General features: G+C 39.4%; 7 protein-coding genes across 7 annotated transcripts; 3 read left to right on the forward strand and 4 right to left on the reverse strand.

Moving 5' to 3' along the window:
• The first annotated feature begins 1 nt into the window (after position 1).
• On the forward strand, positions 2-1,664 carry LOC133837572 (integrator complex subunit 12). Its single transcript, XM_062268379.1, is given in 2 exon segments — positions 2-274; positions 276-1,664. Coding segments are annotated over 2 exon segments (999 nt in total). The 5' UTR covers positions 2-106; the 3' UTR covers positions 1,107-1,664.
• LOC133837571 (nucleosomal histone kinase 1) lies at positions 1,488-3,691 on the reverse strand. Its single transcript, XM_062268378.1, has 2 exons — positions 3,333-3,691; positions 1,488-3,274 (listed from the first exon to the last, which is right to left on the reverse strand). Exons 1-2 carry the CDS (start codon positions 3,543-3,545, stop codon positions 1,601-1,603), a joined length of 1,887 nt encoding a protein of 628 aa, XP_062124362.1. The 5' UTR covers positions 3,546-3,691; the 3' UTR covers positions 1,488-1,600.
• A 106-nt stretch (positions 3,692-3,797) lies between these two features.
• On the forward strand, positions 3,798-11,243 carry LOC133837570 (glutamate receptor ionotropic, kainate 2). Its single transcript, XM_062268377.1, has 12 exons — positions 3,798-4,596; positions 4,920-5,075; positions 6,782-6,876; positions 6,949-7,038; positions 7,123-7,280; positions 7,349-8,024; positions 8,093-8,262; positions 8,328-8,588; positions 8,646-8,777; positions 8,843-9,041; positions 9,100-9,331; positions 9,401-11,243. The coding sequence occupies exons 1-12, from the start codon at positions 4,464-4,466 to the stop codon at positions 9,694-9,696; spliced, it is 2,598 nt and encodes an 865-aa protein (XP_062124361.1). The 5' UTR covers positions 3,798-4,463; the 3' UTR covers positions 9,697-11,243.
• On the forward strand, positions 10,920-14,787 carry LOC133837575 (ionotropic receptor 93a). Its single transcript, XM_062268381.1, has 10 exons — positions 10,920-11,031; positions 11,090-11,240; positions 11,416-11,554; positions 11,618-11,726; positions 11,791-12,338; positions 12,649-12,751; positions 12,810-12,958; positions 13,017-13,190; positions 13,255-13,630; positions 13,683-14,787. The coding sequence occupies exons 1-10, from the start codon at positions 10,920-10,922 to the stop codon at positions 14,417-14,419; spliced, it is 2,598 nt and encodes an 865-aa protein (XP_062124365.1). The 3' UTR covers positions 14,420-14,787.
• On the reverse strand, positions 14,446-15,448 carry LOC133837574 (ubiquitin-like FUBI-ribosomal protein eS30 fusion protein). Its single transcript, XM_062268380.1, has 3 exons — positions 15,302-15,448; positions 14,970-15,056; positions 14,446-14,894 (listed from the first exon to the last, which is right to left on the reverse strand). The coding sequence occupies exons 2-3, from the start codon at positions 15,045-15,047 to the stop codon at positions 14,574-14,576; spliced, it is 399 nt and encodes a 132-aa protein (XP_062124364.1). The 5' UTR covers positions 15,048-15,056; positions 15,302-15,448; the 3' UTR covers positions 14,446-14,573.
• Positions 15,449-17,638: 2,190 nt separating this feature from the next.
• On the reverse strand, positions 17,639-18,986 carry LOC133838514 (homeobox protein MSX-2). Its single transcript, XM_062269641.1, has one exon. It carries the CDS (start codon positions 18,354-18,356, stop codon positions 17,748-17,750), a length of 609 nt encoding a protein of 202 aa, XP_062125625.1. The 5' UTR covers positions 18,357-18,986; the 3' UTR covers positions 17,639-17,747.
• A 510-nt stretch (positions 18,987-19,496) lies between these two features.
• Positions 19,497-22,784, reverse strand: LOC133837958 (uncharacterized). The gene is made up of 4 exons (XM_062268874.1): positions 22,659-22,784; positions 22,343-22,590; positions 21,265-21,577; positions 19,497-21,209 (listed from the first exon to the last, which is right to left on the reverse strand). The coding sequence occupies exons 2-4, from the start codon at positions 22,525-22,527 to the stop codon at positions 20,007-20,009; spliced, it is 1,701 nt and encodes a 566-aa protein (XP_062124858.1). The 5' UTR covers positions 22,528-22,590; positions 22,659-22,784; the 3' UTR covers positions 19,497-20,006.
• Positions 22,785-23,701: the final 917 nt, after the last annotated feature.

The following is a 23,701-nucleotide window of genomic DNA, read 5'->3' on the forward strand; positions in this document are numbered from 1 at the left end:
TATTTTCAAATTTGCCACTTGCGGTCACACCAAAGCCTGTAGCTACAGTAAACAAGATACAACTACATTTTATTTTTACTATTATTATTGATTATTGTCTTGGATAATGGCTGCTAACATTGCGGCAGCAACAGCTGCAGGCGCTGAAGTCGATCCAGTGCTAAAGAAAGCCGTCAAATTACTACACTCTAGCAACCCAAGCTCGGCCGCCGAGCTGCGCCTGTTGCTCGATGAAGCGCTCAAGTTGCGCTTCGGTCCTGAGAAAACCATAACAAAAAAATATGAGCCAACGCATGTTGGATGACGAAGCTAACTTTCCGGGACGTGCCACTCCACAACCTCCAGCGCAAACGCTAGCAACTGATGAGATTATCAATCTCACCAACTCACCCGATAAATTGCCATCAGAGTCGCCGGACACGATTGCGGACTCCGATGATGGCAGCGTTGGCGTTGGCTTGGCCATAAGCGGTGTGCTTAACACCGGCGACACAGGCGACTTTGGTGACCTCAATTGTTGTGTCTGTGGCGAAATGGTCTTCAAAGCCACCAATCGTTTGATTGAGTGCTCAAAATGCGGTGCACTTTATCACCAGGAATGTCATAATCCGCCCATTACCAACGAGGAGGCTGCCGACGATCAGGAGCACATCTGGCAATGCGATGCGTGCTGCAGCAAACCATCAACCAGTCGTGCAGCTGCCACACCAACGGCCACTGTGGCCGCTCCAACAACTACTGTTGTTATTCCTGATGAACCCATGCCGCTGGCAAGCAAAGCTAAGTCATCGGTGCCCTCGTCACGTTCTTCGACCTCTTCAAACTCGTCGTCGCCCTTCTACAAACCTGAAGCGAGCAGCTCTACTAATGCCAGCAGCAGTAGTAGCAGTAAACATGGCCACAAATCATCCTCATCATCATCCTCCAAGTCGCATAAAGAGGAGCGTGCTACAAAATCGGTGGCTCCCAGCTTAAGTGCCATCAGCGTGACGGAGAAACACAGCAGTAGCGGCACTTCATCACGACGCAGCAGCTCCAATGCCAAGTCCAGTTCTAAGAGTTCTAAACATCACGAGAGCAGCAGCAGCAAACGGCGCAATAAATAAGATTAGGGTCTATAACAATAAACATTTTTATAAACACAAAAAAATAGGAAAACAAAAAATATTTGCAATTTTATTTCTTTTAATTGAGGAGTAAATCTAATTCTTTGATTTACATTAAAAAAAAAAGATAAATTACCATAAAATTTATATTATTTTTTATTTTATTTAAATGTCATTTAATTTTTTAAATAAGATATGAAAAAAACCTTTATTTTTAGCGGATAATTGAAAAATATAATATTGTGTACTTCAATTGTGGGCCACTAATTTATTGGATTTAACAAATGAAAACAAATAAAATGCTTATTAATAATTCAAAGAAAAATAATAATGTTTCCTGTATTTCTTATGGTCTCATTATTATTTTCAATAATACTTAAATTTAGTTTTATTCACTTGTATCAAAAAGCGACAAGAATTTATTGTAAATATCAATGAAAACTATACAAATGAAACATGAAAATATATCAATTAATTAATTGAAAAAGAACTAATCAATGTCTGAACTTGCGCACAGTAACCGCAGGAGTTCGTGGACTTTTGCGGGACGCCGAGTTGGGCGTACTGATATCCGATGTAACTTTACGGAGATTGACTCGCGTTGCGGGCGAATCTTTATTTGGGGTACGTGAGGGAGTTCCGCTCGTTCCATTAGAGACTTTACTGGATGACTGTCCGCCCTTCTTCTTGCGCTTCACATTCACAATGACATTGGCATCCATGCTCACATCCAGTTCAAAGTTGAACTCGTATGTTTTGTTGGAACGGGGCTGAGGTGTTAAATCATCATTGATCAACGTTTTGCCGGCACGGCCGCGCATCGATGGCATCGGGCTAAAATTTAGTTTGGCACTCGAAGCAGCAGCAGGAGCTGGGGTTGGTGCCTTGGGTGTCCCATTGGTGTCCAGTTTAACGCGTTTTTTCGGGCTGCCGCGCTGTAGCGACGAAGAGTCGCCAGCTGCTGCAACTGCTTTATTGGCTGCCAATTTGCGACGTGGCGTATAATCAACATCCTCTTCCTCATCGGTGTCAAGAATCACATCATCTGAAGAATCAAGGGACACTACTGATGCCTCCTTTTTTATCTTCGGCGAAGGCTTGGCCGCTGTTTGAGCTTTTTTTGCTGCCACCTTTCCGCGCGGCGTAAAATCTACATTTTCTTCTAAATTGTCATCCGCTGCTGCATTCTTTTTTAGCTTAGGCGAAGGCTTTGCCTTAGCTCCAGCTTTGTTAGCTGCCTGTCTCCCACGTGGCGTTTGATCTGCATTCTCTTCCAACTCCTCATCTGCTGCCTCCTTCTTTCGTTTAGCTGCCGTCTTTTTAACCGGTGGGCTGTTATTATTGTTATTGCTCTGCGGCTTCAATGCGAAATCCAAATCGCCGCTATTGGCAACTTTCATTTGCTTTAGCGCATTGGCAAACCATTCGCGACACTTATCGTAATCGGGCTGCTCATTGTGTGTCAACTTGACCACATATTTCATGTAATCTCCAATGGCAGCTGGAACGCCTTTGGGAAAAAGTGCCTTCAATGAGGCATTCACATCGTTCATAAATGTTTCCTTGGCCTGTTGAACTTTCACAGGCACTGCCAGCAGTTTCTGCTTAACCCAAGGCAGCTCCACGCCCATCCATTCGATGAGATTGTAGCCCAATATCTCCAGATCTGAGCGTCTGGTAGGCACACCTAAATGTGCATCCCTTGATGTATATTCAATGGTGCCGTTGTGCATCTTACGCGGATCCGGCTTAAAATCACCAGTTACAAAATGCGAAGCGAGTCCGAAGTCAACCAAATAAGCTTGACCATTATCATTTTTACCATGGCCCAGTAAAATGTTGGCAGCCTTGAGATCAGCATGCACATAGCCAGAGTTGTGAATGAACTGATACACATCGAGCATCTGCAGTGCCAAGCGATAGATGGTAGCTTCGGGCAAACGATTCCCGTTCTGCACATAGAATTTGTAGATATCGCTGCCATAACGCGGCATTACAATAAAGCGATGCTTTTGGCCATTGATGTCCGAAGAGCCGTTGGCCAGGATGTTGGGCATGCCTAGTGATTTGAGTTTCCGCTGCTTTTGAAATTGCTTTATTTCTTCCAACTTGGCGTTGCGCAAATAGAAATGCATCTCCACAAACAAAGGTCCATTTCCATGTGGCTCCTGTAAAATGCAATTTTGTTTACTCTGCATTTTTTTTGTTTATTCTAAAATGACTCACGCATTTGACGACCGCATCATAATTCTTCTCGCCGTTGCGACAAGCGGCATAAATCTCACCAAAGCCGCCAATGCCAATGGAGGGTCCAATGCGCCATTGTCCCTTGGCAAGATCTGTTAGAATTGTGCCCTCCTTAATCTTCTCCGGCATGGCATACAATTTGCCTTTGGCCTTCTTGGCCGGTGCTGCTTTTGGTTTGGCGGCGCGCGGCATTTTGGTTTTTATTTGCTTTTCGGGAATTTGACAAAAATCACAATACTTAGTACGAAATAATGCTTCAATAAAGTCAAAGCCAAAGCCAAACACAAAATGAAACTACGCTTCGGCATTCAATGCGCGCCATTACACGCACAATATGCCATTCGGTCAAAACACAAAATTTGTCATTCACATTTGAACGTCGCGTCATCTGAATATCAAACGTACTCTCAATTTTGCGTTAACAGTGCTTGTAACTTTACAGTGGCTTGGCTAGCAGCAAAACTCAAATCACATATCAGTTTTGAAAATCCGATTTATCTCTACTTTCTCTTAATATAAAAAATAATCAAATAATAGTTTTAAATTTGTTACTTGCGAAAGCAATAACCAGTTTAAATACGCACATTTCGGTGTTTCGAGTGTTACCAGCTATCTCGATGCAGAATTTTTGAATTTGTTAACAGCATCTGTATAATTTTCATTTGAATACCGTTGGACTCTTTTATAGTTTTTAAAACCTAAGGATGAGGTTAGTGTTGATGATAAATAAACATAATTTTCATTTATTTAAATGAAGTATAAGAAACTAAACACGTTAAGCATTTCTATGGCTATCGGCTACACACAGCATCCACATCCAATGCGCAGCTGTTTGAACTGTCACCCGGCTTTTGGATGCCACCCACCCTCAAAGCAAGTTCGGGGAGGCCTGCAACAGGACAATGCCATCACATTTAAAAGGCAGAGCATCGTCGTGTCCGTGCTCAGTAGATGCTCCACCATCTCGGCAGACAAACCTAGAGTTCCGTAAACGGGCAAAATTGCAAAACAAACGACTAGTAAAAATGACACCGCGCGTCTAAAAAAAACACAACAAAATATTTGTGAATATTGTGGAGAAGTAGTATAAAATAAACGAAAATATAGTGCATGAAAAACAATCCGAGCAAGATGCAGAAAAGAGGGGCACATTATCGCATGCTAAAGTGTCTATTGTTGTTGGCAATTCAAATAGCACTCAATGTCCCAAAGGTAGAAGCATTGCCCGACATCATCAAAATTGGTAAGTTTGCAAACAGAGTTTTCAACTGAAAGCCCAGAAGCGAAATAGTAAACTGGGCTGACAATAGTAGTTATGATTTCATTGATGAATTTTCCATAGCATCTTCAGCACATATCGATTTTTTTCACATCATCTTTATGAAAAGCGCGCGTGTGTGTATCCTTGGTATCCTTGTCAAAAATACTCATCGTACACTCGCCACACAAAGTGTGTCACTATGTTTGTTTGCTTGCTTGTTCGTTTGTTGTCATTTCAAAACTTTACTATTTACCTTGGTGTGTGTATTAAGCTACATTTTTCCCATACAATTTATTATCGCGCAGGTGGATTGTTCCATCCCTCAGATGACCATCAGGAGCTCGCCTTTCGCCAGGCTGTTGAGCGCATCAATGCCGACCGCTCCATTTTGCCCCGCTCCAAACTTGTGGCCCAAATTGAGCGCATCTCGCCATTCGACAGCTTTCATGCCGGCAAACGAGGTAAGCATACCGTTATGTGTTCGGGGATGATGGGGAGAGGTCTTAAGCAAACACCTCACTCAATATACCTGTTATTGTTCTTTCTCTTTATTGCACTCCAGCTTGAGCTTGTTATTCCTGCTCTTGTTCCCATCACAACTTTGATTTAATAACATGTTTATGCGATGCCAATCAATAGCAAATAGAATCGCTTGCCTCAGGTTACCTTAGACAATAACTTGCTTGTTGTTTGTAATCGAAAACCAATAATGTTTTCTTGTTCAGAACAATTGACATTTACAATTGCATCGTAAATTGACCTGCAGATCTCATCAATATGAAGCAAATATTTACTAGTACACAAACAATTCATATTAATGGCTTGAAGGAAATTATGATACTATCGGGCTGACTATATAATTGTATAGAATTCAGTATTCAATATTCAAAAGCTTATTCCTAAAATATATTTCTTATAATATAAAGATTAGTAAAGGAATTCCTAGAACGCGGCATGAAGAAATAGATAGCATAGATAAAATTCATTCCCAAATAAATTACTATAAAATTATTTGCCAGATGCTTTAAATTCTGAAAAATTATTAAATGTATAACGTATTTCTTAAATTTGCTCCCATTTTACGCCAGGCGATAAACTTTATTTTGCTAGTAAACAAATTTTGAAAACAAGTCAACTATAAGATAGTAAACTCAACTAGTCTGACTTGTTGTTAATTGGTTTACTTTAAAAACCATTAAATTCAGCAAATATTTTCTTTTACAACTCAAATATGCTTGATGTAAAACCCTTTGAGTCATGTTATCTCCCACCTGCAGTTAATCTCATAAAAGACAAGAACTTGTGCAAGGTTTTAAAGCTTTGCCAGGCCAAAGCTAAGACAAACGACATTAACACTAAAAAAAAAAATCATTCAATATACAGGCAAAAACTGTCCGAAAGCGTGTGATTGTGATAAATGAGACTCACAGAGCTCTCAGCTATCAGACTACAGACAAGTAAGAGAATGTGGGCACTGTGACCACATGGAGAGTCACATGACCAGAAATACCTTGAGGCGCACTACAGAAAGCCAAAGTAAAATACGACAGTAACCGGTAGTTGAGAAGGACAGACACACACACACACACACACACAGATGACTGGTTTATTTGCCACAAATTGAGGTGCCGCCACCCACATAGACAAGGCAAACATAACATGCTCTCGTGTGTAGGTGGTTGCATGCACCTGCACTTACACGTGCAACGTAATTTGATGAGGCAAAAAGGATGTGAGGCTGCTAAAAGGCAAAGCCAAAAAGCAAAATGAAATTATGTCTTTCTGAAGTGCATTTTAAATATGTAGCAGTAGTAGTAATATGTAGTAGTAGGCAAAAACCAAAACCAAAACCGAACGTTACTGCAGCCAAGTGGCATGCTACTTGGTCTCATTATATCCTAGAGAATCCCACAGTTAACTTACCGCTGAGATAATCTCGTTGGCACACATGATGATGATGACGATGGTGATGGCGAGACTCTGGGATTGCAATTGGGATTGGGATTGGGAACGCGCACCCACAAAGCGCATTACGTGAGAATCTATTTAAGTCTTTGCCAGCTCTGCGGGGATTTATGTATAATTTTGCACAAAAAGTTGGCCAATAACTGCAAATCCTTGCCATGCACTTAGTATAGTATATATTCCATCTGCTTTCATCTTACAGTTTGCGGCTTGCTCAACATTGGCGTCGCTGCAATTTTTGGACCACAATCCTCGCATACCGCGAGTCATGTGCAGAGCATCTGTGACAACATGGAGGTAAGTGGGTGGTCTTAAAATATGACTACACTCACCCAACAATATGTTATGTCTATCTTTCACTTTGTTTAGATACCGCATTTGGAGAATCGCTGGGACTATCGTCTGAGACGCGAAAGTTGCCTGGTGAATCTTTATCCCCATCCAAATACACTCTCAAAGGTAATGTCTTTTTGTGTGTGCACAACTTTAGCTACTTGTTTGCTTAATACTATACTTACTATGTTTATTTGTGTTGCAACTCAGGCTTATGTGGATATTGTGCGTCATTGGGGCTGGAAGACGTTCACCATAATCTATGAGAACAACGATGGCATTGTGCGACTGCAAGAGCTGCTCAAAGCTCACGGCATGACACCGTTTCCCATCACTGTGCGCCAACTTAGCGATAGCGGAGATTATCGGTAAGATATCACTTCACCATCAAAGGGATTAATCAGCTTAAACATGAAATGCATCCTCTATTTAATAGACCGCTGCTCAAGCAGATTAAGAACTCGGCTGAAGCGCACATTGTGCTCGACTGTTCCACGGAGCGCATACATGAGGTGCTCAAACAGGCCCAACAGATTGGTATGATGAGCGATTATCACAGTTATTTGGTCACATCGCTGGATCTACACACGGTCAATCTAGATGAGTTTCGATATGGAGGCACAAATATCACAGGCTTTCGGTTGATTAACGAGAAAATCGTCTCGGATGTGGTGCGTCAGTGGAGCATCGATGAGAAGGGTCTGTTGCGATCGGCCAATCTGACAACTGTGCGCTCTGAGACAGCTTTAATGTATGATGCTGTGCATCTGTTTGCCAAGGCATTGCATGATCTGGATACCTCGCAACAGATTGATATACATCCGATTAGCTGTGATGGACAAAGCACTTGGCAGCACGGTTTCAGCTTAATCAACTATATGAAGATTGTTGAGATGAAAGGTCTGACGAATGTCATCAAGTTCGACCATCAAGGTTTTCGCACGGACTTTATGCTCGACATCGTAGAGCTAACGCCGGGTGGCATACGCAAAATTGGCACCTGGAACTCCACGTTACCCGAGGGCATCAACTTTACGCGTACGTTCAGCCAGAAGCAGCAGGAAATCGAAGCGAACTTGAAGAATAAAACCTTAGTGGTCACTACCATATTGGTGAGTAAAGCTTAAATGCGATGCTGATAAAAAATCAAACCATTCATGAATTTATTGTATGTCTTTAGAGCAATCCTTACTGCATGCGCAAGGAGTCGGCAGTGCCGCTAACAGGCAACGATCAATTTGAGGGCTATGCCGTGGATCTTATACATGAAATATCCAGATCTCTGGGCTTCAACTATAAAATACAACTGGTTCCCGATGGCAGCTATGGCAGTCTGAATAAGTTGACTGGGTAAGCCTCTAAATGCTTGTATTCTTTAGTGAATTATTTTAACTTTCAATTTATTTCCTTTATAGCGAGTGGAATGGCATGATAAGAGAGCTCTTAGAGCAACGCGCTGATCTGGCCATTGCGGATCTTACAATCACATTTGAGCGCGAACAAGCCGTTGATTTTACCACACCGTTTATGAATCTAGGCGTTTCTATACTCTATCGCAAACCTATCAAACAGCCGCCCAATTTGTTTTCCTTCCTATCGCCCTTGTCGTTGGACGTTTGGATCTACATGGCCACAGCATACTTAGGTGTTTCCGTGCTGCTCTTCATCTTGGCCAAGTGAGTGAATCAAGACTAAATTATATCGATTTGAATTACAAATGATGCTCGTTATAGATTCACACCCTATGAGTGGCCTGCTTATACTGATGCTCATGGCGAGAAGGTCGAAAGTCAGTTCACCTTGCTCAACTGCATGTGGTTTGCCATTGGTTCATTGATGCAGCAGGGATGCGACTTTTTACCCAAGTAAGCAACCATCTACTATATATTAAATTAACTAAATTGATTGCAAATTTGTTTTACTTTTAAAGAGCACTTTCAACGCGCATGGTGGCTGGCATTTGGTGGTTCTTCACACTCATCATGATTTCCTCGTACACTGCCAATTTGGCTGCCTTTTTGACTGTCGAACGCATGGACTCGCCCATTGAGAGTGCAGAGGATTTGGCCAAGCAAACTAGAATCAAATACGGCGCACTCAAAGGCGGCAGCACAGCAGCTTTCTTTAGGGTAAGCTAAATAGTCTGAATTTAAAATCAAATAACTAATTTAATTGATATGCCTACAGGACTCAAAGATCTCCACATATCAGCGCATGTGGTCATTCATGGAATCGGCACGTCCATCAGTCTTTACGGCCAGCAATGGCGAGGGAGTGGAGCGCGTTGCCAAAGGCAAAGGCTCATATGCTTTTCTGATGGAGTCCACATCGATTGAATATGTGACCGAGCGCAATTGTGAATTAACGCAGGTGGGCGGCATGCTGGACACCAAAAGCTATGGCATAGCCACACCGCCAAGTGAGTGGAAAGAGCAAAGATGATTGAATTGATTGTCAACTACAGAGTTTATTTAATTATATTTTACAGACTCGCCTTATCGCACTGCCATCAATAGCGTCATACTCAAGTTGCAGGAGGAGGGCAAACTGCATATACTGAAAACTAAATGGTGGAAGGAGAAGCGAGGAGGTGGCAAATGTCGTGTTGAAACATCCAAATCCTCGTCGGCTGCCAATGAACTGGGACTGGCCAATGTGGGCGGCGTGTTTGTGGTGCTAATGGGCGGCATGGGCGTAGCCTGTGTCATAGCTGTCTGTGAGTTTGTGTGGAAGTCACGCAAAGTTGCCGTCGAGGAGCGTTTAAGTGCCATATTAAATGAATGAGGAAAATTGTAAACCCAAGACGAATGGGTTTAGTAATCGGTCGTATCGTTTTGGACCAGGAATTAATTGTGCAACTTTTGCATGATATCCCAATAAATACATGTGTATGTGTGTAGTATATAGCTACTAATCTGACGTTTGAGATCAGACCAAAAATATAATGTTGGGAAGAAAGATATATAGAGAGAAATGGCGCCACCAATGAAAAATCGCACAAGAAAACCAAATAGAAGAAAATAACGTTTCACTTGAAAACTTTTGACAAGTAGCGATAGTCACAAAATTTATATACAACAACAATCTTATAATAAACATACTTACATGCATAAAAACACATATATACAAGAATATATATACACAAAAGTTATATGATAAACGAACTTTCGTATTATGGAATGATATAAATAGATTACAATTACAGAATACAGAATACAGATTACAATCGAAATCGTATGCATTTATATTACAAATGAAAAGCATTTTTGGAATTGTACTTTAGCCAATAAGCGTAGTTAAATTATACACAAACAACATTTAATACATCCCCAATGCAAAAACATATACATATATAAACTTTTGACAAACATACTAATAATAAAATAAACGAGAAGTAAACCTCCCCAACCAATGCTCATAATAACTAAGGTAGATTACTTATATACATATGTAGCTAAGCCTAAGTCAAGTATATTTAATAATAACTCGATAGTTTAAACCCTCCTCTCTTTATGGTTCCGATCCCCATCCGTTCCTAGCTTTAAGTTTGTACAATGTAATTACCTTACACGCAATTTTGATGAACAACAATTTCATAAATATAATTAAATAAACGAAGTTAACACTGCAAACACAATAATTCAATCCGGAATCCTTCGACTGAACACCTGCAGCAAATTGCTGCTTCGACTTCGACTGACATTCGACGTGACTGTGAATGTGAATGTGAATATGGGTGTCTATGAGTGAATGGGGATGTGAATGTCGACACCTAACCGCAAACTGTCAATCAGATGGTTAACCGCAGTAGGTTTTCCACCGCTTTTTCTTTCCTTTCTGTATTGAATATTTTATGCGCCTCCTCCAAATGCGTTACAATCGCTTCCGATTTTAATTGGCTTTATGTTTTACGCGATATCCTCAAAAAAACAGGAAAACAAAAGGCAACCTCGTAAGCATTGTTCGCTTTCACTTTTCAGTTGGCTTGCAGTGCTATCGACATCAACATGAAGTTTTCCGGATTCCTTTTCTCCTTATTGTGTGGATTAAAATTACTTTTTCTAGTGCCGGCAAGAGCCAATGACTTTTCCTCGTTTCTCAGCGCAAACGCTTCTCTTGGTAAGCTTAAATCACAGCTAAAGATATATTCGACATTTCTTTAAGATAATCCTTTTAGCCGTGGTTGTGGATTACGAGTATATGGCCACTCACAGACAGAATATAATGGCACATTTCGAAAAAATCTTGAGCGATATTGTGCGCGAGAATATGAAGAATGGTGGCATTAATGTGCGTTACTTTACGTGGAACTCCATCAAAATTAAAAAAGGGTAAATACAAAAGAAAACTTTAAAACAGGCACCGAAAATAATGATCATTAAATAAGGAAGTCTAACAATCTTAGACCGAAAATTAAAGCATAAAGTAGTTACAATCTGTAGTTCACACAAATATAAGAAATCATAATAATACCTTATTAAAATTTATCTATGGACAATCTTTAGATTTCTTGGCTGCCATAACTGTGGCAGATTGTGAAAACACCTGGAATTTTTATAAAACCACGCAGCGAACTTCGGTTTTATTAATTGCCATCACAGACTCGGATTGTCCACGTTTACCCCTAAATCGTGCGTTGATGGTAAGCAGATTTTGCAAACTATATAATTATGTTAAAGATTTCTTTTACCATTAACCAAAAAAGATACCCATGGTCGATCATGGTGATGAATTTCCCCAAATCGTACTAGATGCCAAGGTGCAGGGCATTTTCAAGTGGAAAGCAGTCATTGTGCTAGTCGATCAATCCATACGTGGGTATCTTAAGAATGCATCCTCTTTTAGCTTAAAGATACATTTCATTTCTACCCCTTGTAGTTGAAAGCAATCCGATGCTGGTCAAGTCTATAGTACATGAAAGCACCACCAATCATATACCGCCCATATCGGTGATTCTCTACAAGATCAATGAGAAACTACGTGGTCAGCAAAAACGTGCAGCACTGCGTGAAGCATTGGCTCAATTTGCTCCGCCCAAGCATGAACTGAAACGTCAGAATTTCTTGGTGATTTCCAAGTTTCATGAGGACATTATTGAGATTGCCGAGACGCTGAGCATGTTTCATGTGAACAATCAATGGATGTTCTTTGTGCTCGATGAACTTCGACGGGATTTCGATGCCAATACAGTGACCATAAATCTCGATGAGGGCGCCAACATTGCATTTGCTCTCAACGAAACTGTGGACAATTGTGTTGACACGCTGAACTGCACCATAACTGAGGTATCGATGGCATTGGTCACTTCATTGTCACGCATGATCCTGGAGGAACAGTCCATCTATGGCAAAATATCAGATGAGGAATGGGAGTCGATACGTTTTACCAAGCAAGAGAAACAAGACGAAATGCTGGAGTATATGAAGGTAAAGATATTCACTAAATTAAATTAAGGATCCTTGATTATGATGTTTTTTAGTGAAAAAATAATTTAGAACGAAATTTATTGCAGCATAATCATTCTTTTTGAATGATCTACTTTTAACAGTTGTAATTTTAGATACTTTAATTTTTCCCAAATAATCATTTTATTTTATTTGTATTAAGAAATAATGAGTATGATCACTGGCTTTAAATTAATCATAATAGATCCAGAAATGAATATGTAATTTTAAAAATTCAACTCCTTAATAAGTTTTTATAGACTATGTAATCCTCTAAGTCCTTTTACACTAGGATTACCTGAAGCTAAACAGCAAGTGCGCCAGTTGTGCCAGGTGGCGTTTTGAGACTGCCATTACCTGGGGCAAGAGTCAGGAGAATCGCAAATATCGTCAAGGTAAGTATACCTCTTCATTCTTTAGTCTTTTTCATAGCCTAATCCCAGCCGTTCTCAGCGCCCACTCGCACATCCAAAAACCGTAACTTCGAGTTCCTAAACATTGGCTACTGGAGCCCTTTGTTGGGCTTCAACTGCCGGGAGCTTACATTCCCACACATCGAGCATCATTTTCGAAATATAACCATGGATATTGTGACAGTGCACGTGAGTCTTTGAATCAGGAATATAATTTATAATATATATTGGTTCACAATGCTCGTAGAATCCGCCCTGGCAAATACTGACCAAAGACAGTCGCGGCGTCATTGTCGAGCACAAAGGCATTGTCATGGAAATCCTCAAGGAACTAAGCCGTGCTCTCAATTTTAGTTACTACCTGCATGAGGCGAATTCTCACGAATACCAACCTTCGCTAATCCAGGGCACAAATGATAGCGTGAGCAACAAGTAGAGAAGATTATATAATTCGATTGCCTATAACAATATTACAATATCTTCAGGATGAGCTAATGGGATCGATGACTTATCGCATTCCTTATCGCGTTGTTGAGCTGGTGCAACACAACGATTACTTTATGGCCGCTGTGGCAGCCACCATCGACGAGCCGCACAAGAAGCGCTTCAATTACACACAGCCCATAAGTGTGCAAAAATACACGTTTATACTGCGTCAACCGGACGAAGTGAGTCGAATTTATCTCTTTATGGCGCCATTTACGCTTGAGACGTGGGGCTGCCTGGCGGGGATTACACTGCTAACAGCGCCAATGCTGTATGCGGTGAATCGTCTAGTGCCACTGCAAGAGTTGCAGATCAAGGGACTGTCGACTGTGAAGAACTGCTTCTGGTATATCTATGGAGCGCTGCTTCAACAAGGCAAGTTATGCCAAATGGATTACCTACAATATATTTATCGCAACTTTTTTAGGTGGCATGTATTTGCCGAGAGCGGACAGCGGCAGATTAGTAGTAGGCTTCTGGTGGATCGTTGTCATTGTACTCGTGACCACCTATTGTGGCAATCTGGTTGCTTTTCTCACGTTTCCCAAGTTCCAGCCAGGCATAGATTATCTGTCCCAACTCTTTAACCACAAGGAAATCAAGCAATATGGACTGCGCAATGGTACCTTCTTTGAGAAATATGTGGAGACTACAACACGCCAGGAATTCAAGCGTTTCGTGGAAAGTGCTGCTATCTACAACACAGCACAAGGCGAGAATGTTGAGGCAGTGAAACATGGAGACCGTATTAACATCGATTGGCGCATCAATCTGCAGCTGATTGTACAGCAGCATTTCGAAGTCGATAAAGAGTGTCGCTTTGCCTTGGGCAAGGAAGATTTTGTGGATGAACAAATCGGCTTGATAGTACCTTCGAGTAGCGCCTATTTGCATTTGATTAATCAGCATATTGATCGCTTGTTTCGCATGGGTTTTATTGAGCGTTGGCACAAAATCAATCTGCCGTCGATGGACAAGTGCAATGTTAAGAATGTTCAGCGACAGATAACCAATCATAAGGTGAACATGGATGATATGCAAGGCTGTTTCATGGTGTTGCTGTTTGGCATCATTGCAGCACTGTTGATCACCTGCTTTGAGTTCTGGTATCATCGTCTGGTTGTTGTGAAGCGACAGCGTAAGAACATTGCGTTTGCCAATTGAGAAATACAACAAGACATGGAGTCGCATCCGATATTACAACTTGAAGTGTGTAAAATAAGTTGTGGTTTTAATTTGGGTTTTTACTATATGAACATTATTTTGCAATAAAAATCAGCTCCAGCTTATTCTGTTGTTCATCTAAGTTATCTCCTCTTTACGTCGAGTTGGCGTTGGGGCCACGACGACGGCCAAAGCCGTGCACAATGTTGACGAAGCGACGGTTGTACTGGATCCTGCGCTTAGCACGGCCGGTCTTCTTCTTCTTCTTCTCCTGCTTCTCAACCTTTGGGGTCTGGCCCTTGACCTTACCGGCACGCGCCAAAGAACCGTGCACCTTACCACCAATCATGGGAATGGTCAGATCCAACTCGAATGAGCTCAAGGCGGTCACGGGAGTCTCGTTGGTCAGAGCAGCACCCTCGCAGTTCAGGCTGAACTCCTCGGTATCGAAGCCATGCAGCTGAGCCAGCTGGGCCTGTTTTTTTGTGGGAAACAAAAAAGTTAGGTTAGGGGGAAGTTTTTGTTGTCGTGACCAGTATAAATAACTTACCTTGACGCCAGCAATGGTGGCATCCTGGGACACCTCCAAGGCCTCAATTGTTTCCAAACCACGTACGAACAACTGCATATTGATGTGCTGTTAAAATCAAATAGGAATACAATTTAGTATTGTCGGTCACACACTCACACATGCAGACTACGCCTGCTCCAGTACGAAAACACGTGTAGCACTGTGCATCGCTATTTTCACAATTTAGCGTAACGCTAACTATGACATTTTATGCTGCTCACATTACACACACTTTCTACTAGGCTTTGGGCATTATTTCGTTGTTAAAACCTTTTAAAATTGCATTTATTTAGCAAAAAAATTTTGCTCACCTTGTCACTTCTATGCGGATCTATCGAAAAGAAAGAAACTAGGGTTGTTGTCGATATGTTACACTTTGCGTCGTACCGTATTTCCGATAGAGGGCGCCACACGTATAAAAGCAACACTGTAAGTTGTTGTAGAGTTGCCAGAAGATTAAAAATACTAAATCAAGCTAACGATTATTTAAATATACACAGTTGATACGATTTTAATTTTTTACAAGATTTCAAAATAGAATGGAATACACTTTAAAAGTACTTCAAATATTCGAGAATAAATGTTAGGTAGTGCGTGAGTGGCAAGGGACGAGTCTGACTGACGCCACACTAAGCCACACATACTGCGATTACCGCAATCTACGCAAAAATGGGAATTAGGTTAATCCACCTATGTCTAGCCTGTCGCGGTCGCTTGATCCACTCCGTTATTATGTGCATATGTGCATAAGAGACAGTCTTTGGCCCTAAGAATAGGACCTTTACAGCCCAAAGCGGCGCATGGCTGTGTTATTCTACGCCATTAGAATAAATATTGCCGCATTGTTTGTCAAACAGGACTAGATTAGTAACATAAACATTCGTTCATTGGACGCAAATCATAAGCCGATTTGACAAATTTGCACGAATTATCTGTGGCTAATGAGAGTGGCTTAAATTGTATTGCCGGAGATCTTTTCGTTTGCAATTCTTTTGCCTGCTAAGTGCAGAGTTGAAATGGCATGAGTTGTAAAAGTTCTCTTTCCTTCTCTTTCTCTGTTTTCGGCTGGAATATTTTCTATCTCTGTTATAACCAGCTGTTTCATGAGCTATATCAAATGTCCCCAAATTTTATTCAAAGGACATCTGAATAGTATCAATAACTCATACCCTTTCTTCATAGTTTCCTTCCGTTTCTATTGCTGATGTTCATTTAATATGATTTCGGAAAGAGTGCATCCATCTTCTGTTTTTCTTTTGCCCACCTTGGTCCAGTTCGTGGCCACTCATAGGATCGGATTAGACCGAGATTAGACGTAGAGTATTGCAAGGATTTGCGTAAACTCATTTGTCAGACAAAATCATATGCGTCTTCAGAATTTACAAAACTATTCTAAACGCGGCGCTCCCCCTCTTATCTCCCTCTCTTCCTCTCTCTCGCTTTTTGGTGAAGCTGCCGCTTTGTAATGTGATATTTTCCGTTGTATGCAAACAATGGCAGCCGGAAAAACAAATTATTCTTGACCATGAAAACGGCAACAATTGCAAAATCGGCTTAGGATACTTTCCACCCATATTGTCGGCATTGTTTGTTGTCTTTCCGGCACGCGAATTGATTCAGTTTCATTGAGGTTTTCCTTAAAAAGAACACAAGAAATTTCCCATACGCAATAGTATTTTTTTTTTGGCCACAATGTTTGCACATGATGCACACTCCCATGAACACCTTAGATGCCAGACATGGGAAAAGAATTAATCAAGTTCAAATTGCAGTTTCCGTAACAAAGATATCAAATTTCCATTCTGTTTTTGCCGCATATTGCGTTATGGAAGTTAATTGTAATGGGAAAATGGATTTCTCGATGTATTTGCATATAGTTGAGCTGATTAGTTAATTCTAGTATATATAAGTTTACGGATTTATATTAGTTTATATTTAAAAATGTTGTGTGTTATTTACTACTATGATTTCTATGATTAATATTTTCAAATCTACCACAAACTATGGTATCAAAATTTGTGGGTAAAATATTTATTAATGATTAGCATTAATCGTTTAACCTTTATCAACTTTTGCACACTTTTTAAATTACGCAATCTTTATAAGGAAACAAAACTTGGCTTTTTATTGTAGTTTTAAAAATAATATATTCAAATACTTAAAAGCGATATTTTAAAATTACTTTGTAGCTTCTTTACTTATCTTTGTGAATAAATAAATAATTCTTGTTGCTTTCAAAAAATGTATATGTAATATTGATATAATAATTTATACATATAAACAAATAATATATTTATGAATGACAAAAATAATTGAATCATAAATTAATCATTTTCCAGAAAATATTCCCATAAAATAACCCACATAACCAAATGATTGATAAATTTGGAGGCATAATAAAAATATATAAAATGTAGTTAGTTTTTATTTATTGTCATCTTTTTATAAATAATAGAGTTTCAACACAATTGAAATACTACATTTATAATGAGAATTGGCTGTTCTCACTTTGTTCAGAAATTTAATAGTTGTTAAATTTGAAGGCACAAAAAAATAAACATAATTTACTTAGTCTTCATATATTGTCTGTGTTTCATTAAGAACTTCTTAATCATATACTTATATTTACTATGTATATTTACTATATTTACTACATTATTTACATGGTCTTAACATCAACTACAATCCAAACAATCACAAGTTACGCAGTAACAGCCAAATATGCTTTAAACTAATCCTCTTCCAGTTTTTTAGATTTCACACAATGACAATCATTTCTGGCTCTGGACTGGAGGCATTCGATGAGAAGGTGGAGTCACAGCTTTCGTCCTTTTCACGCTTCTCGCGTCGTTCACGTGCTCTGCGATTTTGGAACCAGATCTTCACTCTGGTGTTGGTCAAGTCGAGGGATTCAGCCAATCTATTGGCACCCTCGGCACTCAAATAGTTCGACTCCTTGTAGGCATTCTCCAGAGCCTGCAATTGAGCTGGTGTAAAGGGAATGCGAGGCAGGCGACCAGGAGTACGCTTCGCAGGTCCTTGACGCAGTGCTCGTGGCAACTTGGGAGGATGATAGCGTGTGTACTGCAACCAATCGTACATGGGCATCTGTCCATCCTCCAGCGACGACGACGACGGTGGCGGAGGAGGCGATGTCTCCTTGCGACCCGAATGATGCGCATACGGATGATAGGCCATGCTGCCTCGCAATCTCAACGCAATGCCAGCGGAGGCATTGGTGCCCACGTATCTATCGCCGGCGCGATTCAAAATGTACTCGATGCTAAAGTCACTCATGCTGCTGTTGTCCTGGTGTGATCCTTGTGCGTGGCAGGCTAAAGTGCTACTGTTTCGATCAGTGCGCATCCTTGGCTATTTAAGGCCGTGCTGCACACACTCAACTCAGCTCAGCTCAGCCAATTGCGGCCATTTTGCGAGTGTGCTATAGCTGTCTCTTTCTGACTGCCTTGTTGTTGAATGTATCTCAACTAATGCGAATCCCATTTGGGTGCAACGAGGCGTTTAATAGGCGTTGCCCAGGCTCTGGCCACAGACCAGCCCATCCACATCGACATCCCGAAAAGCAGATCAGGTAAACAGGCAGTTTATTACCCTTATCAGACCCTGATTAGTCAGCGCAAGTAATTGAAGTTGACACAGATACATCCGCAACTGCAACTACAACGAAAGATACTTGATTTGAATGCCAGTTGAAGTATCTGTATCCGTATCTGCATCTGTATCTGTATCAGGTATTTGCTACTGTAAATATTATGTTGTGAATTTTGATTTCGTGTGGTTTTTCAGGGTGGTGTTTGCCTCATCCTCCCCTTTTTTGCTGTTGTTGTTGGACATCATGAACTCATACTCTACGCCATTTTCGATGGGAAAACAAGCTGAGCCTCAAATTTTAATATGTTTTGATTGATTCGTAATTTTGTTTTCATCACAAATTGCATTTAGCTGGAAGAGTTACCCTCAAACGACAGCAAAAGTATCAATTACACAAACTGAATACACTACAGGAGAGTAAAATTTGAATTAAAATGGTAAAAAGAGTTAAAGCATGGAATAGATATACTATATATGTTACTTAACTGAAAACTAACTAATTTAAGTTAAGTTCAAGCAACTCAATAGTAAAATCAATTACAAGATGTCATGAGCAAAAAGTAATATAAAATTCAAGAATGCAGTTAAATATTTTAAAACTCTTACCTAATTTATTGTGCTAAAAAAATAATATACAAGTTAACTTTTATCTAAATAAAATTATATTAACTAATATAAAAACTTCATATGTTAAGTATTGTTAAATTATTTTAATAATTGAGATATAAAATGTGACAAAGAAATCCTATATATAATTGTAATATATTGTAAATGTTAGATATTCATAAATTTTTGAAAACTGAGATATAAAATATGATAAAGAAATCTTAATATGTACATGCCTTAATATCAATTTTAAATTTGAGACACATAATCAGTAATATTTTTTCAACGTATCAACGTATATCAAGATTAATTCTATTTCTTGTTAAAAAAAATATTACTCAATGCTTAAGTGTACTTGCATGCTAGGTAATAATAATAATATCAGTTAAATCAATACATAGCTACTAATCGTGCAAAGATTTTATAACCTGCCTGTTTTTATTTTGTTTTCTTAGAATTGTAGCCTTAAGTGATAAGATTGTGTGCAATTCTTCTGTTTGCTGGAGGCAATTATGCCCCACTCATAGAGTCCACATTCATCACGATATTGCAGCAATTAGAACGCTTGCAATTGTCATATAATTGTCAACTAATTTGTGCACAATCCCTGCCCTGACTCACAATTGGTTTTTGCAGAACAAACTCAGATCTCAGCTGACTGATAAGCGAACTACAGCGAAACAATGCAGCCACAAGATACAGATACTAAAGTGGACTGCAGATGCAGTTTTGTGGCAATTGCGGTACGCCACCCTTGAGGGTTGATCTGTCCTAATTGCGAACGATATTCGTTATCGTTTAGTTTGAGCAGATGCAGAACTTCTTGGCGATCGCATCCTTGACACACTCAGAGACCTGACTGTATGCTGTAAGACGACTGATTTCAGGCACTGTAACTGCAATGCGATTAGTCGCATTATTCCACGTCGTTGATGCCTCAAACAGACATTCCGCCGGTTCCGCCTCGTATCTGATCAAATAGAACTCCGTTTTGGACGTATCCAAATTCTTGTCCCGCAGAACGGATTGAATATTCGTTAGCCGCAATGTCTCACACAACTCGGTCAAGTTCTGGGCAATCAAATAATCATTTGTGGCCTTCACTAACTGCTCAGCAATCTGCACTGCCGTCGGCTCATCCACAGCAATCTTTTCGTAGTCCTGGCAAGTGCACCAATGCGGATCGATGGCCACATCTTTGCAACTTCGCGAGGCAGCTGCCTCAAAGAACACGCTGTGGCACTTGGGGCAACCTTCGGGCAAAGGAAGTTTAGCCTGTGGCGTCTCCAATTCCAGTATGTGCCTCAGTGTGGCATAGATATCATAAGGCGACGTTAAGCGATTTTTATTGCGCTGCAAACTGAGTGTGAATTGAGGATATTTCTCCCTGAACCAAATTGGTAGCCAGATATAAAGCACAGGCATGCGCTCCTCTAGAAAACCATTTGGCAGATTTCGCAAGTCACCAAAGCGCATCCCATGATCGCTGAAGAATACAACGATGGAATTTTCAAAGGTGCCACTTTGCTTCAAGGCTCGCATATATTCCAACAGCCTCGCATCCATCGACGTGGGCAACGCGAAGTCGTTGTGACTAAAGGAGTTTGTCCAGAACATGCCAAAGGTCGTTTGATTTCTGTACACTCTATTAAACTGCACAGCAGCATCATAGACATACTCAGCTGAATGACGACGTCCCACGCAGTAAGGGATTCCCATTTCATATTCCTTTTTCAACTCCTTATCGATGGCCAGTATAAAAGGACGCGCATAATAATCGGTGGGCGGCACTCGAAAGCCGCTAAGCAAATGATTGAATGTGGCATAAAGACTCCAATCCTCAGCATAAGCTGTCATGTAACCCATTTTCTTGTACGCCTTCCAGAGCATGGGACACGCATCCATGCCGCCCACTTCCTTGGGTCGACAAACTTCCTGCGATCGAGAGTTGTTGAAGCCTGTCAAGACGGCCATCAGATTGGGGAATGTATTGTCACCCATCTGCAGAGGAGATGGCTTAGAATTGCTTCAGTCTTGTTTTAAGCAGTTTTCTCACCTTGTTGTAGCCCTGCAACTCGAACCAATTCTCCTCTCTCAGATACTTGAACATTTGCGGCATGGTGCGCTCGAAATTCATGCGAGACATCGAATCAATGCCCCAAAGTAAGACACTGGGTCGCCTTTCTTCCTCCTTTGCAACTGTTGCTTTAGCTGTTGGCTTGGCCGCTGCTTTAGGTTTTGGATGCACAAAGCTAAAGGCATCCTGTTGTAAGATGGCACGACCTTTCAACCAACGACACTCGGTGATGATGGCATTAATATGCTTGGGCACCACAAAATCCTGCTTAAAATTGCTGCAGCGCAATAATCTGAAAAATGTATATTAGAAAATCAAATTCATTAACATCTTTAAAATTTATTTCCTTTATAAAATGATAAATAATTTCATTAATTAAAGCAAAACTAAATAATAAAATAATCTAAACTAAATTTTCATTCAAAAAAATGCATAAAGAATTGTATAAATAAAGTGAATAAGAGTATTAATATAATATTCATACACACATTAATTGTTTAATTGCATAATGTAAAGGATTGTATATATAAAATGATTAACAATATTAAATAAATATTCATACAGACATTAATTGTTTAGTCAAATAACAATATTACAAAATTTAAGTGTTTTAAAATTTAAATACATTAGTTTATGCCCAATTGAAGATTATTGTCAAGTAAATGGCAGAACACTTACTTTACAGATAAATAAATATATTTGATAAGAATTAATGATAATATAACTTTAATCACTTTATAGTTAAAATAGTTTTTAAATATTATTATCATTAAACAGCACTAAAATTCGCACTGAACCGATTAAATAAATGAACAGACATATTTTATATGAATCAATAAATAAATCACATTATATTGTAGTTATAAAATTATATTTTTTATTTACTCAAATCAGTTATACAATTGTGATTTCTACATTATTATCAACAAAACAGTACTCAAATGTAGGAGCTAAAATAAATCATTTTGAACTGATTAAGTAAATAATTAAAAGCATTTTACAATCTCCAATAAATCATCCCTTTAAAGTTTTTTAATTTAATTTCTTTGGTGCTTACTTGTATAGATTATCCGCTTGTGTGCGATCTCCTGCTCTTAAGATCGGCTTGTAGCAGCATTTGATGTTCGCTCTGTTGATGTGCAGACTGTAGTTCCCTTTATTCTCATCATAGTTCACTGTGATCAAATCCTTGCTGATGTCGCACTTTTTTGTATGCCGTCTTATGGAATATTTTGAGGACATCACTGGTAAAAGGATTCACAGCAGGCATACGACAATTTTCAGTATAAACAAAATACTGAGACACTGCAAATATATTCACAACTTATTCGATGCACTAAATTCACATTAATCACAACACTAAATTAACATACTTGAGGAATTTAACACAATTTCCTGAGGAGCATCCGTTTGAATTGTTGAAATTTCCGTGGGCGGAATAATTGAATGAATGGGCAGATTGATGGTTGATTCGATGGTTAGATTGATCGTGGTTTCCGTTGACCATTTGTAGTAGACGAAGAGCAGGAGCACAATTGCCATGGCCAGCAGGCATTTGATGTGCAGTTGTCCCAGGGCATATTCGTTTTGGCCCCGTTTAATGGGCCTTAATAAATGATATCGTATTTTCGCCATTTTAAAATAATTCACATTATTGTAGCCTTTATTTGAATTCGAAATAAATGCGCTTTGTGGTTGCCTTGATACGTTCCGTTTGGTGTTCCATATCCAACTGTCCAGTTATCAGCCAGCGAAACATAGAATAAATACATTTGTTAAAGCTCTTTGTGGTGGCCCTGATAAATATGTGAGTATATATATAAATGTGATGATAACAAATGCTGGTTCATTCATCGGGCAGCGGCATTTGTATCCACTTCCTCATGAAAGAATTACATAAATATTCAAACTAATCTCCTGCATATTTTCAATGTTCTACATATGTACATACATATATATTAACGTAAATAAACAAATAGTATAGAATAAAATATAGAATTCCATTTATTTATAGATCTGTGTTAAATATAGAAAATAATTAAACATATACAGTATTGCTTAGCAACGCAAAAATATGCAACATTTTAATGCTGATCAATCATTATTAAATGCTTGTTAAGCACTTCGTGTTACGAAATGTAATCATAATGCGATCGTGATTCCGAATACTGATTCAATTCAAAATTGTGCATATCTTATCAATTCAATTCAAATTAAAGTTGTTAATAATCCTGGCCATGGTAATCAATCAATTATTTCTTAAGTATTTTTATTCATTTTTAAATGAAATAAAGCTGAATTTACTACAGATACTAAACATGTACAAATGCAGTTATCTATAAAGAATAGGTTCTATATTTGTTTTTATTGCGTAAATGTATCAATAGCAAATTAATTATAGCACATGTTTTATAAC

This window comes from Drosophila sulfurigaster, chromosome 2R, assembly GCF_023558435.1.
Source record: "Drosophila sulfurigaster albostrigata strain 15112-1811.04 chromosome 2R, ASM2355843v2, whole genome shotgun sequence".
NCBI lineage: Eukaryota > Metazoa > Arthropoda > Insecta > Diptera > Drosophilidae > Drosophila > Drosophila sulfurigaster.

What these genes read in the sequence shown, in the direction of transcription:
- LOC133837571 (XM_062268378.1), bottom strand. Translation starts at nt 3,545, where the DNA reads ATGCCGCGCGCCGCCAAACCAAAAGCAGCACCGGCCAAGAAGGCCAAA. An exon ending in ATGATGCGGTCGTCAAATGC is followed by an intron (nt 3,275 to 3,332) that starts GTGAGTCATTTT and finishes TGCATTTTACAG; the next exon opens with GAGCCACATGGAAATGGACC.
- LOC133837570 (XM_062268377.1), top strand. Translation starts at nt 4,464, where the DNA reads ATGAAAAACAATCCGAGCAAGATGCAGAAAAGAGGGGCACATTATCGC. An exon ending in ATCCAAATACACTCTCAAAG is followed by an intron (nt 7,039 to 7,122) that starts GTAATGTCTTTT and finishes GTTGCAACTCAG; the next exon opens with GCTTATGTGGATATTGTGCG. An exon ending in AGTCTGAATAAGTTGACTGG is followed by an intron (nt 8,263 to 8,327) that starts GTAAGCCTCTAA and finishes TTTCCTTTATAG; the next exon opens with CGAGTGGAATGGCATGATAA.
- LOC133837575 (XM_062268381.1), top strand. Translation starts at nt 10,920, where the DNA reads ATGAAGTTTTCCGGATTCCTTTTCTCCTTATTGTGTGGATTAAAATTA. An exon ending in CAGCGCAAACGCTTCTCTTG is followed by an intron (nt 11,032 to 11,089) that starts GTAAGCTTAAAT and finishes TAATCCTTTTAG; the next exon opens with CCGTGGTTGTGGATTACGAG. An exon ending in GAATCGCAAATATCGTCAAG is followed by an intron (nt 12,752 to 12,809) that starts GTAAGTATACCT and finishes AGCCGTTCTCAG; the next exon opens with CGCCCACTCGCACATCCAAA.
- LOC133837574 (XM_062268380.1), bottom strand. Translation starts at nt 15,047, where the DNA reads ATGCAGTTGTTCGTACGTGGTTTGGAAACAATTGAGGCCTTGGAGGTG. An exon ending in CCACCATTGCTGGCGTCAAG is followed by an intron (nt 14,895 to 14,969) that starts GTAAGTTATTTA and finishes ACAAAAAAACAG; the next exon opens with GCCCAGCTGGCTCAGCTGCA.
- LOC133838514 (XM_062269641.1), bottom strand. Translation starts at nt 18,356, where the DNA reads ATGCGCACTGATCGAAACAGTAGCACTTTAGCCTGCCACGCACAAGGA.
- LOC133837958 (XM_062268874.1), bottom strand. Translation starts at nt 22,527, where the DNA reads ATGTCCTCAAAATATTCCATAAGACGGCATACAAAAAAGTGCGACATC. An exon ending in CAAGCGGATAATCTATACAA is followed by an intron (nt 21,578 to 22,342) that starts GTAAGCACCAAA and finishes TACATTTTTCAG; the next exon opens with ATTATTGCGCTGCAGCAATT. An exon ending in AGTTGCAGGGCTACAACAAG is followed by an intron (nt 21,210 to 21,264) that starts GTGAGAAAACTG and finishes TCTCCTCTGCAG; the next exon opens with ATGGGTGACAATACATTCCC.